This window comes from Candoia aspera, chromosome 7, assembly GCF_035149785.1.
Source record: "Candoia aspera isolate rCanAsp1 chromosome 7, rCanAsp1.hap2, whole genome shotgun sequence".
In the NCBI taxonomy this organism is placed as follows: domain Eukaryota; kingdom Metazoa; phylum Chordata; class Lepidosauria; order Squamata; family Boidae; genus Candoia; species Candoia aspera.
In genome coordinates this window covers 78,040,147-78,053,998 of record NC_086159.1, presented here as the reverse complement: position 1 = coordinate 78,053,998, position 13,852 = coordinate 78,040,147, and the positions used below count along the sequence as shown (strand labels likewise).

The following is a 13,852-nucleotide window of genomic DNA, read 5'->3' as shown; positions in this document are numbered from 1 at the left end:
ATCCAAGTTCTAACTAGACTTGATCCTGCTTAGCTTCTGAGCCCAGACATCATTGGTTAGGTGCTGCCATCTCCTGTGAGGGGGCAGTTATTACTTAACAGTAAAGCATGCACCCTCAATAAGGGTTACAGCTAGCCCCAGCTTTGCAACATGCACATGACACAAACCTGCTGGATTCATATTTTATACTTGTAGATAGCAATAGTGGAGAAAATGTGTAGCTCACGAGTGAAATGTTAGGAACTTGGAGTTTGCGGAGCTTACAAACGTTTCATTACCAAACTAGGTAATATTGTCAATTATTTGACATAAGGGCCTGGGGCATGCTAGCTTTATATGTGGCAGCTAGCCCAGCCAGAAACAGTCACATAAATTACAAAAACCTTGATCAAGGCAGGTAGGACAAGCTGCCACACATCTTTGCAAGAACACCAAAGTTAGTGAACAACAGGATTCCAACATACTAGTAAAAAATGAACCGTTTTGTGAAGTTTACCCAAAAAGTAAGAATCTAAAATTTGATAAATGAAATTCTCATACATGCAGCTCTGTGACTGCACAGTAAACTAAGTCAAATACTCATCTTGCTAATGTTAAGAGAACTTGCTTTAGTTTCACTGGCTTTTGCTATCTGTTACTGCTGTCACTCATATTTTCATCTTTCTGAGGAAATGATGAAACAGCCAGTTTGGTCTAGTGGTTAAGGCAACAGGCTAGAAACCAGGGGGGCGTGAGTTCTAGTCCCACCTTAGGCATGAAAGCTGGCTGGGTGACCTTGGGCCAGTCATTCTCTCTCAGCCCAACTCACCTCACAGGGTTGTTGTTGTGGGGAAAATAGGAGGAGGAAGGACTATGAGGTATGTTCCCCACCTTGAGTTATTTATAAAAATAATAATGGCAGGATAGAAAATAAATAAATAAAATAAATAAAATCATAACGCAACGTGAAAGAAAAGCAGTAGGAAGTAAAAAGGAAATCTGTGTGCCATCATTTTCCAGTTAATTGTCCTGGAATTAGGCAGCAATAGCAACAAAATGACTAATCTCAATCATACATGAAACAATGAAAAATATTCAAGAGATAGAAAAGGTTGAGGCAGATAGACTTGAGAAACTTTTGGTTTATACATAGAAAATCTGAGCAAAAGTAAAAAAAAATCAGAAATGTTCTCAGAAGGGGGAAAGGGAGGGTAGGATTTCAACCCAAATCATCTTAAATGGATGTCTAACAATTGGCTCCCTCAGATCCTTAAAAAAAGAAAAAGAAAAAAGAAGGGCAATTGGAGAACTGGAGGAAGACTGTTCTCCCTGGCTTGATGTAGACATAACTCTGGTTCTGCTGCCACAGGCACTTGGGACTGGATTTTGCAAAGCAAGTGTGAGATCACACACAGCTGGGGGTTCTGTGTGAACAGTCCAACTTGGGGCACAGCCAACCACGTGGCCTTTCCCATCCAACTGGAACACCACCAAAGGAAGGCTTCCAAGTGAGTTAGGACAAGACATGCAAATGGTTACACCCACGATTGCTTCATTCAGCAACTGCATGATGGAAAGATAGCTCCAGCTAAAAGGAGAGTGGATCTTTAGCTTCAATCTAACCATGGTTAAGATGTGAGGATTAGGATAAGGGCATGGGAACTCACCTCTTTAGCTTTTCATCATAACCGCTTAACCATCAATAGATATTACATCTTACAGGCCTTATACTCGAAGTGTAGCTTTTGTATATTTTATAGCATTCTTTCCATGCTACTTACCCAGATTCGTCTTTGATGCTTTAAATAACTATGTAAGCTGCCCAGAGAACTTGAGTTACTGGTTGGATGAGGAGGATGATTAGGTGGCCTTTAGCAGAGAGCACTGGAAAATTCTACATCTGAGGCAGAAAACTGAAATTGAAAATTGAAAGGCACAAATATAGGATGTGGGAGACCTGGCTTGATAGTAGTAAATGTGAAAAGAATCTGGGCATCCTTGTAGCCCACAGGTTAAACATTAAACATGTTGCTAAAATAGCAAATACTATTTTGGGGTGCATTATTAGGAACATAGAGTCCAGATCACAGAAAGTAATAGTTCTACTGTACTCTGCCCTGGTCAGACCCCACTCGGAATGCTCTGTCCATTTCTGGTCACCAAAGTTCATAAGGGACAGTGACAAACTGCAGCAAGTTCAGAGGATGGCTGCCAAGATGGTGAGAGGTCTGAAAATCAAGCCCTATGAGGAATGGACATGTTTAGCCCGCCAAGGAGAGGTAAGATAGCTGAAGGACAGTCACATAGAAGGGGAAGTTGGCTTATTCTCTATTGCCTTAGATGGCAGGACCAGAAGCAGTAGAAAAGGAAGTTCAGGTTAGATGTCAAGAAGATCTTCCTGACTATACAGGCTACCATATGAAATTGCCAGAGGTCTTTAGAGTGTTCAATCATCTCAGATGCTCTAGTAGAATCCTGCAGTAGGAGGTTTAGGTTTGGAGTAGATGACTCCTAAGAGCCATTCCCATTCTATCATTCTATTATGAGCCAGTTCATGGTGGCTGATGATAATTATGATGATTCCCTTATTTCTTCTCTTCCATTACAGCAGTAAACTCATACTTCCAGCCTTCACTTCAGTGAATTAAAAAACAAAAATGCTAAAGCCTCCTTCAAGTGAAGCTCATGTTGGTGACTTCATAGCCATGCCCATGTAGCTTTCTTGACAAAAATACCGAAGTGGTTTGCCACTGCCTCCTGGGACATTGTTTGCTGTTGTGCCTTCCCAGTCTACCCTGCTTCCCTGGAATAACCCAGAAGTCTCCCATCTAAGTACTACCCAGGTCTGACCCCACTTAGCTTCCAAACCCACACATGGTACCACCACCTCCTGAGTTGGCATTGGCAATTTTATAGCAGCGAAGTAGGCAAATGAAGACGTGGATAGTTATGACTGTAAGGGAATAGAAACTTCTTCCTTGGGTTGCAAACTAGAACAGAGGCAGTTGGCATTGGGCAGCAAAATCTGTGCTGGTTTAGTTTTCTCTTGGCTTACTGATGGGACAGCAGCCCTTAAACCAGGTTTCTCAACCTTGGCAACTTGAAGAAGTGTGGACTTCAATTCCCAGAATTCCCCAGCCAGCCTTGCCTTAAACAGTTGGAAAGGGCCTTTAGAAACAGCTCTGGAAAATCAAAAGCTTCAGGGGACATTTCAGTCATCAGTCCTAAAACGTATCAGCTCACTTTTGAATCTGTTTTTCTGGATGGACAAATGCCACCTAGATGGTATAAGGACTCACGAGCAAAGAAGACATGGAAACGTTAGTCTGGCAACCTAAGCAATGATAGAGCTACGGCAGGCCATAGGAAGATAAAGCAGGGAAGGATTTAACTTTTCATGAATCACTTTCAAAATGTGTTAAGGGAAATCCCCTTTCTTATTTCAGTATATCCAGCTCATCAGGGGAAACAAAAATCTGCTAATGAAGAAATCCTTAATATTATTTTTGCAGTAGCTCCCTGACAATTCATTAGTACAATCCCTTGCTTTGGCCCAAACCCCAAAACACGTGATCATATATAAAATAAGAAGGCAGTGACTAAGATAATAATGGCTTGGCATATTTCCAGCATGTGCATGTGTACGCGTGCACACACACATGTTAGTTTCAGGTTTTGTTATTAAATTAGTTGGCTTCCTGTCCCAAAAGAATCTTGCCATCCAGCCAAAGGGCAATGTTTCCATATCGTAAATAGCACTTTAAGAAGCAAAACACTTTAGCTGTCCCCAGGGGAGTGAACATACCTTGTGGGGTTGTCATGCCAAAACACCCCATGATGTGTTCAGCGTATTAATCTGCTGCTCAACATCTCTCTGTTAATATGCAGACCACTTAAAGAGAGACTGCTGTGCTGGTTTCACAGAGAAAATATTCACAGTATGAAGCATAAGGGCAATTAATTATCCCAAGTTTTATTAGCTAATGTTGTCTCATCTCCCATATCCCCCAGTAACTAGATATTTATGGCACTTTGACGCTGCTTCCCTGGATACCCAGTCTAATATTCAAATAATGAAATCAAGTTAACAGGGATGCGATGAGCTGATCAAATCATCGTATGCTCACTATTAGCCCTCAAACACCTTCAGTGCTAAAGCATCTCTTGTCCTTTATCTCATCCTCCCTGGACCTGGTGTGTTCCCAGACATGTGGTGTTACAACTCCCATAACTCCCAGCTAGAGGTGGCCATACTAGTCGAGAGTGATGGATACTGTACTGTAGCAGGAAGTGCCAGTGAAGCAGAAAGTTGCATTACCTTCTACTAGCATGTTTATATTTAAAGCCTTTGCTGAAGTACTTGATCAAGGGAGCAAGAAGATTCTGTGGTGCTGCTTGGGCTGTCAGAGATTCAGACTCAAGGTGTTGGGCAGATTCAGAACCAGCCTATGAAGTGAGCACGTGTACATAGTCTTACAATCCCTTCACTATTGTTAACTTCACTGCATGGCGGTATCCAAGATGGTAATTCAGACTCAATCTACCTCATAGGGATGTCGTTGATAGTACAGTGTTAAGGAAATGCTGTGTCCGATTTATTTTATTAAAACATTTTGTATGCCGCTTAATTTAAAAACAACAACAGCCTTGAAGTAGTTTAAAATAAAAATGCAGTTGTGAGATGTTTGGAAGACTAAGAGATAAAAATGGAAAATAAGTAAACCAGGTATGTAATTGTAAATCCACATTTGGGGAAATAAATCCAATTAGATATAACACAACTGTTTAAAGTGGAATTTGGTTAGCAGCAGGCTGCACATCTTCCAGTTAGATGTAAAAGTTGATTAATATTAAAATTTAATGGCAAAAGCAGGAATCCCTCATAAAAAAATATCTTCATTAAAAAATAAAAATAAAACATGTGCTATTGGGTTGGGCAACAGAACTGAGGTTCAACCTGAATAGAGAAATCCTGTATATAGTCAGAAGCTAGTCTATTTTAAGTGGGACTTAATCCAAGGTACAGGAGCACTCCTCTATCCACTCACCTGAGAATACAGTCCATTCATCTGCACTGAAAACTTTTACAGAATTGCTCTGCATGAGAGTTAAAAATAGCACAGCGCAGCTTCTAATGAGCCGCTGTTCTTGTTAACAGATTGTTTTTAAATCCGCAACTTTAATCCCGTCTGTGTAATTGCATTTCAATAGGAACATTAAAGTTAATTAGATCATAAGCAATTAAATATCTATTCAGAGGAACTTAGGAATCAGAAACTGATATTAGGCAGCAAAAGGTAACTTGCTTAATTCTTACATTTCTATTATATATTTAGCTGTCTCTTCGTGGCAGCTTAATTAGCATCTTCCAAGAACTACAGAATGTTGTTTTACACACGCACAGTTTCGGAAAGACACATGCGTGTGACTGCGACACACTCTTGTTAACATACCCACATGCACTGATTTCTTAATTCAAGCACAACCCACACGCTTTTTTTTCTTGTTCCAACAAAACGTTTAGACGACTTTTGCTTTGCCTTCTTACGAGCAGCCACGGCGCAGATTTACACAACCGCCCCCCCCACGTTAAGAAATGCACGCCCGCGTGCACACACCCCAATAAAAAGCCGGTGGAGAAACCAATGGCGAAAGAGTTGGAAAACGAGCTCCCGAAAACCTAATTCATTACATCCCACAGACCGAGCCTGTCCTTGTCTGCTGAAGGAATACAGGAGGCCCGATGGCTTGTCTGTCATCCGAAGCCAGAATGCGAAATAAAATGATTTTTAAAAAACCTCTATTCCTTAGGACGAATTCCAGTCTTCCATGTGCTAGGATACACACGGGGGCGGGGGAGGACATCCAATACTGAGCTTTTCAATCGGGGGAGGAAGGCGGGGCAGAAGTGGGTGTGCCCCGAGCGGGGAACTTGTGCAACGCCGCCGTGTCAAGTTGACTGCAGGCTGCAGTAGCCCCTTCCCTTCCCTTCCCTTCCCAAAAGCGGCCGATCTGAGCGCTGCTCCGCTATTTCTCGCCTCCTTCCCACCTACCCCCGCGCTTTTCTTCAACTTCAGCGCAATTCACACCCGCGCGGCGCTCCGGGCAGACAAAGTTGGAGGACCGCGAAGGCGCGGCCGCGTGGAGCCCCCGCGCCGCGCCCCCCGCGCCCGCTTGGCGTTTCCAGGACTCGGGGGTCCGTCGCTTATCTTTGGCCCCTGACCGAAGGCTTGCGCCGTTTCGACAGGCACGCTTTACCATGAACTCTTCCCACGCCACGCAACAATTGATCAGGACACCCACGGGGAAAGGGGTGGGGGGACGCGCGAGCGCCCATCGCAGCAGCAGCAGCAGGGTAGGGTAGGGGCGGCGAGAGCAGCAATGACAAAAGAGTAGGGACGCCCCGGAGTTACGCTGGACTCCCACCTCCCTGCCGCTTTCTTGGCAGTGGGCTGCCACTGCTTTCTTGGTTTCTGACTCTCCAGCCCTGGCCTCTCCTGGTGGTCTCCCATCCCAGTACTAATCAACTCTGACCCCCTCGGCTTCCGATAGCAGGCAAGCTCGGCCAGGTGCAGTACAGCAGCGAGGAATGGGTCCGACCGGGAAGCCAAGGCTCCCCGCCCCGCTCCCCGAGAAGCGCCGGGCGCGATGGCGAAAACGCCTTTGTCTGCCAAGGGTGCGCGCCAGGCAGCCGTCTCCAGGGACAGAACCTCCGCGAGCCGTCGCAGACCGGGGACCCGAGACTGGGGCGGGGGCTTGGGAAAGAGCCCCGAGAGAAGCCGCCCGCCGCAGCGGCGAGGCGGGCGGCCGGGCGGCCGGGCGGGGTGGGAAGCGCAGGCTTACCTTTGTAGGATAATTTCAGCCGCGGCACGTTTTTCGTGGCGTGTTGGCAGCGGTCTTTTTCGGCCAGCAGGAGTACTCCCAAGACCAGCGCAGTCACCTGGTCGATCCAGCCCATGGTGAGGCAGAGGGTGGCCGTCGGTTTGCCCCGGTGCCACGAGCCGATTCCCTCCCGCGGCCGGGGACGGGGGCGCTGAAGCCGCCGAGAAGTTCTTCCGAGAGATCTAAAAACCGGGGAGGTAACAGGTGAGCCGGGCCAGGTGCAAGCAGACCTCCGGGGCGCGGACTTGGGCGGAGAGGCGGAGGCGCCGGTCAGGTCCGGAGCATCGCCGCCGCCGCCGCCGCCGCCGCGCTCGCCGCCTTCCCTCCAAACGGTCCCGGGAGCGGCGGAGCGGGGGGTTCGACCCCCCCTCGAAAAGATGAGAGGATTACAGCCCTCCCCGGCGGGTCTCCTGCCCGTCTCCACCCCCGCAGCGGGGGGAAAGCGGAGCGGGGCGCGCCGTGGCGGAAGGGAACGGGCTCCTCGGCGCGGCCGGGGAGTTGCGAGCGAGGAACGGACCGGCGGAATGGACCGGAGCCGCCCGGCCCCGGCCTCTCCCCTTCGCTCGCTTCGGTTCTCCTCTCCGTCGGGGCTCGACTCGGCGATCGCTCTGTGGCGCAAACCAATCGCCGCCGCCGCCTCTTCCTCCTCCTCTCCGGCTTCGGCGGCAGGAGAAGGGGAAGGCGAGGGAAGAAAAAGCGGGCCGGGAGAGATGCAGCCACGCGGAGAGAACGAGGAGAGGAATCCCCGCCTCGCTCTGGCTCCCTCTCGCTGCCGCCCCTTCCCTTCCTTTCCCTTCCCTTCCCTGCCTCCTCTTCTTCTTTAACCCGCGCTCTCAGTCTGGAGAGGCGGGCGGGCGGAGCACAACCCACTTCGCTCCTTCTGCTTCTGTCACCGAACAGATGCAAAACCCATCTGGGCAGCGGCGAGGAGGGACCCGCTGGGGAGGCAGGCAGGCACCTATAAATTTGACCGGTGAAGAACCCGGCCTTTTCTCTCCCCTCCTTCTCTCCTCCCTATATTTTTTTCCTTTAAAAAGGTGGGGGGATTTTCTCTTTAAAAAACTTGCATCCTTCTATCCTCAACATCTGTCTGTCTGTCTGTCTAATCTTCTATCTACCTATCTTCATTGCACAAGATTTTTAAAGGAGGCTTCTAGCAACAAACTCCAGCAGGAACAATTGAAGGGCTTGTTTAGCAGAGCCCCTGCTCCTTTCCTAACAACTCAGCAAGACTTCCTGGCCAAAAGTCAGGTCAAGACAGAGAGACAAATCCAAGTGGTCTAATAAGTTGGACAGGAAAGTTCTCCCCCTGCCCCATTAAAATCCTAACCCCAGCACCCTTCCCTCCAACAGGGAAAGGCAGAGCCAATATAGATCTCAATGTGGAGCACACATGCACACCCAGAAGCTCAGGAAGAGGTGCTGGTGAGTTCGCAGGTTTGTGGTTACTGAGGGTGTGAAGTGTGATTGACTAGAATGGCTTTTTTGCAACCTGGCACCTTCGGAGTTGGACTGCGAGCCTCAAAGCCCCAGTGGGAAATGCTAGCCAGGGGAAAAAAATCCTTGTGCTCCTTATTATTTTTTATTTTGTAAGAGAAGAGCTATGTCAATGTACAGAAATCAAAAACCAAAAGGAGTCTGGTAGCACCTTTCCCTTTCAGTGTAAGGCACAAGCTAATGCCTTTTGATGAAACTTACTGGTCTGCAAAGATGCTACCAGACTCCTGATTCTTATTCTTCATTTGTACATGTGTGTTGCCCCCTTTCACTAGATGGCAGCACTGGGCTGGCCTCACCTGAAGTCAGGAACTAAGGAGACTTAGGTCTGGTTAGCACTTGGATGGGGGACCACCAGGAAATCCCACAGCTGAAGGCTAGATGTCAGAAAGAAGAAGGCATGGTTGTAACCATGAAGTCACTGGGGCTCTGGGAGAGATGGGATCTTTTGGGTTTTATAAAAAGGGCTCCAAGGGAACTTGCTTTCTCCAACCTCAGATAAAAATGTTAATAACTGAGTAACCAAAGACTATTTTAAATAAATGAATGAGCAAAGACTCTTGCCTGTTAGAGACTATTTGCTAATTACCTTTATAGCATGGTTGCCATTTCCTTGTGGTTGGGTCTCATGGAGATGAAGGGCTGGGATTTCCCTACCCCCTCCATCCCCAGATTTGGGGTACTGTAGAGTAACATGGCTCACCTCCTACAAGGTAGTGGAGGAAGATGGTCTTCTGTTGGACACTTCAGCTCTTTAGAGCAATTGCTGGCTAGGGAAGCCTGGGAGTTGAAGTGCACATGTCTTAAAGTTGCCCAGGTTGAGAAATATCAGTTTAGAGATTCATGGAAAGAAGACATCTGGTCCCTGGAAAAAGGCATCATGTCTAAATACCCATACAGAATTTACTATTTTTGGATTCCCAGATTTTCTAAGCGATACACAGCATAATCAAGTATGCAAGAATCCCATTTTCTTCTAAACATGTTTGTTGTTCCAGAATCTACATATGTTTTAGGCTAGTTATGCAGCGATTACATTGGTCACAAGGTTACTCACATAAGCAGGGAACTTCTGTTGATTTAAAACATCTTTTTTAACTTTGCTTCTCAAGGTTACAAAGCTGTACAAACAATTTGATTTTTTTAAAGAAAAACCTACACAACAATGAGAATATTTCAACCAGGCTATAAACAAGCTTTGCAATCCATGAGACGTTAGGCCCTGATCCAGTTTTACAAAGAAGCAAATGTTTATGGGGTCTCAGGAAGAAATGATATACTCATCCAGCTGATTGCTCATGAAAGGGTGGGGTGTCCATTGTTGAAAGCAATGCAAAATAAAGAATGTGCATCACTTTCAGCTCTTGCAACCATCTAACAGCTTCATGCAATGCTACTGATGCTCTGAAGACTCAGAATCGCAAATCTTCAACCATCATCAGCTTGGTACCTTCCAGATGTTAGACTTCAACATTAACATGCCAATCTGGTTAAACTGCCATAATTCCTGACCAGCATGTTCCATGGCCATTTAGACAGGGTTTATGGGGATACCAGTCCAAGTTAGGTTGCTTTGCACCATCCTAAAGAATGCACGTCTTGTGCTTTTCCTGTGACCAGTATCCTATCTTCTGTGGATGGCAGGAAAAAGTGAATCACCAATATGGAGGAACAGATGTCCAGAGTGCATAGAGAGGACTTGATGGATTTTGACTGGGTGTGGTCCTTAAAAACATCCATGGTTTTACAGTACTGTTTTGAATGGGAACCAACACAGGTTTGTGTCTCCCCTGACATAGGTGGCTTATCCTTATCCACACTATTAAAACATAGGATGCTGTTTTATAGGGCCATTGTTGCATCTCACTACCATTTTTTGGATAGGACTGGCAGCTTTGATCACCTGATGGCAGCTGCCATCTTGAGGTTTTTTTTTTCTTTTTCTTTTACACCCCCTTGCCTGCAGACACCCTTCCCATAGTCACAGGTAAGGATCTTTCCCAGTCCTGGATCAGAGTCTTCTACCTGAAGATGTGTTATCCCTGAGACTTGGCCTGTAGGGATTATAATGTTTTGCATTGCATTGCATTGCATTACACTGATAGATTGGGGTTTGGTCTGATAAAGTTTCAGGGTGTAACAAACGAGATACTTCAGGATGAACCTCATAAAATAAAGCAGAAGTGAGAATCTACAGATATTTCAAATTCTGCAAAATATTAGAATTCTGCTCTTCTCTTTTGAAATGTACTTCTGAGAAATGTTTAATGCTTTAAATTTAAGGTGTGTTGATTCTTAAGAAAAAGAACGCTGGTATCCATATGTTAAAATTAAATCCCTTTATGAAACTGTTTCTACAACCTGTAATGCTGGAAGATATTTTGAATATGGAAGCCAATTAAACTGGGGAAAATTTGGTATAAATAAGCTAAATTCAAGTCAGCTCTTAGTGACTTCATGGACATACCTATAACAAGCAACTAAAGGAGATGGTGATGATGATGATGATGTGCCCTCAAGTCCAGTTTACTTTACTCTGGATGCCAAACATAAAATGGAGTAGCTTTTTAAATTTCCAGGCAAGAATTTAACCATTTATTTAAGAAGCAACACCTAAGCATTTTATCCCTGCTGCTTTCACCTTATAACCAGACACTACCCAAACATGGTAAAGTGGAGATGGATGGCCTCACCCACATCTGCTTCCTGAGCTGAATTCATGAATGTTGCCACTTCTTATCTGAACCACTCAGCAGTTCCATTGATCTGTGTCACTGTTGAGCAAACAAGATCTAAACATGTTAGTTTTGGTCATTCCCACCCTTGTTATCCTTGTGGACTTTTATGTGCATTCTGGAGCCCTGGATTAGCACTTGTAAATGACAAGAAACACTGTCTGTTTCCCATGGATTACTGGCTGCAGGGATTTGCTTGACAGAGCAACCCTCTGACACAAGGAGATGATTTGAAGAGGTGGCCCAGTGGATTACACTTTTGTGTTGGGACACAATGCAAACAATACACCAAAGATGACCCACAGTTGGGACCTAGTCCAAAGCATCCTTTTCTCCATGCTGCCAATGCCTCTGTTTTTGGCTGCAATCCTAAACTACTGAAATAAAATTTAGCATCTTTTCAGCCTTCCAATAAAGTCAAATGGAGGTTTCAGTCCATTGTAATTCTAGCCTGTCTGTTAAAAGGGGGCAGAGAGAATTCAACTCATTGAAAAGGATTCTGGAGCATCTTCAAATGGAGAGCTGTTCAAGTGTGAATGTCTTGATTTTCTCCCTAAATTCCATGACGGCTCCTCTAACCTGTATCCTAATAGTGTGCTAGTTATCTCTTATTATCTTCTTTGGGTATGAGGATTTATGGGTATTGTAGCCAAGCAACACATTGCTGACTTTGGCTAATCTCAGAAAGTTAAGCAGGATCAGGCATGCTTAGGAAATTCCAGGGCACTAGACTAGATTGGGAAGTCAAAACAAACAAACAAACAAAACTATTCAGGAAAAAGGTGATGGCAAATTGTTGCCAAGAAACCAGGGAAATGTGACTGTGAAGCCACTGGTAGTGAGCTTTCAGTCCAATGCAACTTGAGGATACCTAAGAAGAATTTCTTAGGCCATACCTAACACTCTCAAGTACTGGGCATCATTCGCAAAATAATAATAATTTTATTTAATAATTTAATAATCCTAGGTTCTTGAGAAGAACTCGTGAATGAAGGCCAACACCAGCTAAAGAACTGGCAGTTGTGATTTCACATTGTTGTGTAATAATAATAACTCTATTTACACCTTATTCCTTTTTGTTCTTCTATTCAAAAGGCTGAATGTTTTATCTGTTATCAAAATAAAGCTTTCCTTGAGAAAGGAATAATCTGAACCACATCAGAAAGAAAAGAGGTGCAGCAGGGATCTTGATGAGAAAACAGCAGTCCTTTTTCTGAAGTGATCTAGAACTTCCTTGGTTCCCTGTTTCCTTTTGGATCAGTAATAACTGATGTTCAGAGGAGCTTGTCCATCATTTGGAATGTCACTGAACTTCCTGCCTTGTTTCCGAACTATCTCAAAAGTCCTCTGGACACAGCTTGAAGCCCACTGCTTTAGAGTGCTCCAAAGAATTTCATATTTTTACACTCCTTGTAACCTTTCCTACGATTTTGTACAATTGCAAAATAGGTTGCTGTTATCATGCCTATACTCTACATGACAGGGTTAAGTATGAAGAAAATGTCTAAAACCACCTACTAAGTTCCTGGTGTAGGTAGCATGTGAAGCAGGGTTTTTTCCACTACACTAGCTTAGCAAAGGCTTTGGGATATAAAGAGCCTCATTCTATATAAGATTGGAGGCATTGGTTGCAATCCAAACTTTGCACACATTTTGGAATTTTGGTTCATTTAGACCAGTGTTTCTCAACCTTGGTAACTTTTGGACGTGTGGACTTCAACTTTCAGATGTGTGGAGTTGAAGTCCACACATCTGAAAGTTGCCAAGGCTGAGAAACCCTGATTTAGACATTCCCTAATAAGTGAAACATGGGATCCCCTTGGATAAACGTATCTCCCTTCTACTGGCATGCTCAAAGAGGTCATAACTCACCTTGCAAACAAGTTACTACCATCTCACAATAATTTGACTATCCTGTTTGACCTTCTCAAGGATGCAACATTTAAAAAAAAGGGGTGTGTGGAGAGGATGCTCTCTTGCCTGTGTCATCTGGACACAATTTTTTTCCAGTTCAGCAACGAGACAAGTAGCTGTCAGCAGCTTCAGCCCATAATCCTGATGGTTCAAAACAACTTATGCCAAACAATTCTTTTTATTTTCCCCCACCCCAAGCCAGTGAATTTGAGATAAGAATTGTTTTTAAAGAAAGATTTTGGAATTCTTTTAAAACTGAATGTGCTCTGCTTCTTGGTCAAAGCCTCTCTTTCCAACTGACAAGTTTTTAAAATAAGAGTCTATGGCTATGAGATGAAACAAAGATAGAGGAAATGTTGGTGATTTAATAAAATGGAATAAGCTCAGTATTTTAATGACTGAAGGCTTCATGTCAAAAGAGAAAGCAGCACTATATTTAGCTTTAAATAATTTAGACCACAGGGGGGCAGAAAATTTCCTTTCCTCAGCCTGACATCAGTAAAGTACTTAAGCAGATGCTTAGCATTTAAGCCTAGATAGGGAATCCTTGGTTGTAAAGTGTTTCCTAAGGTGATCTTTAGTGAAGGGCGAAGAGGGGAAGGGAAGTGTGTTTGACTCAGAATATTAACCCTTCCACTGATACATGGATCAAAAGTTAAAGGCATTGAGATAAGAACCACCAACATGAAATGAAGGCCTACGTAACAGAGCACAGGCTGTGTTTGCCTGCTGCATTTATGTAAGATGAATATTGCAATTTGACATTCATTGAAATTAAAGGCTGCTATACTTATGGTACCAGCATTGAAATAATTGACATGTCATTTGTTTTTCCTCCTAAAATA

At 44.6% G+C, this 13,852-nt stretch overlaps 1 protein-coding gene across 1 annotated transcript in view; it reads right to left on the bottom strand.

Moving 5' to 3' along the window:
- Positions 1 to 12,987, bottom strand: part of SEMA3A (semaphorin 3A) — a 203,088-nt gene extending 190,101 nt beyond the window's left edge. Inside the window, exons 1-2 of the mRNA XM_063309367.1 lie at positions 12,966 to 12,987; positions 6,823 to 7,518 (exon numbers count right to left, since the gene is read on the bottom strand). Coding sequence (XP_063165437.1) covers positions 6,823 to 7,518; positions 12,966 to 12,987 — 718 coding nt within the window. The remainder of the gene's footprint in view (positions 1 to 6,822; positions 7,519 to 12,965) is intronic.
- Between the last annotated feature and the right edge of the window lie 865 nt (positions 12,988 to 13,852).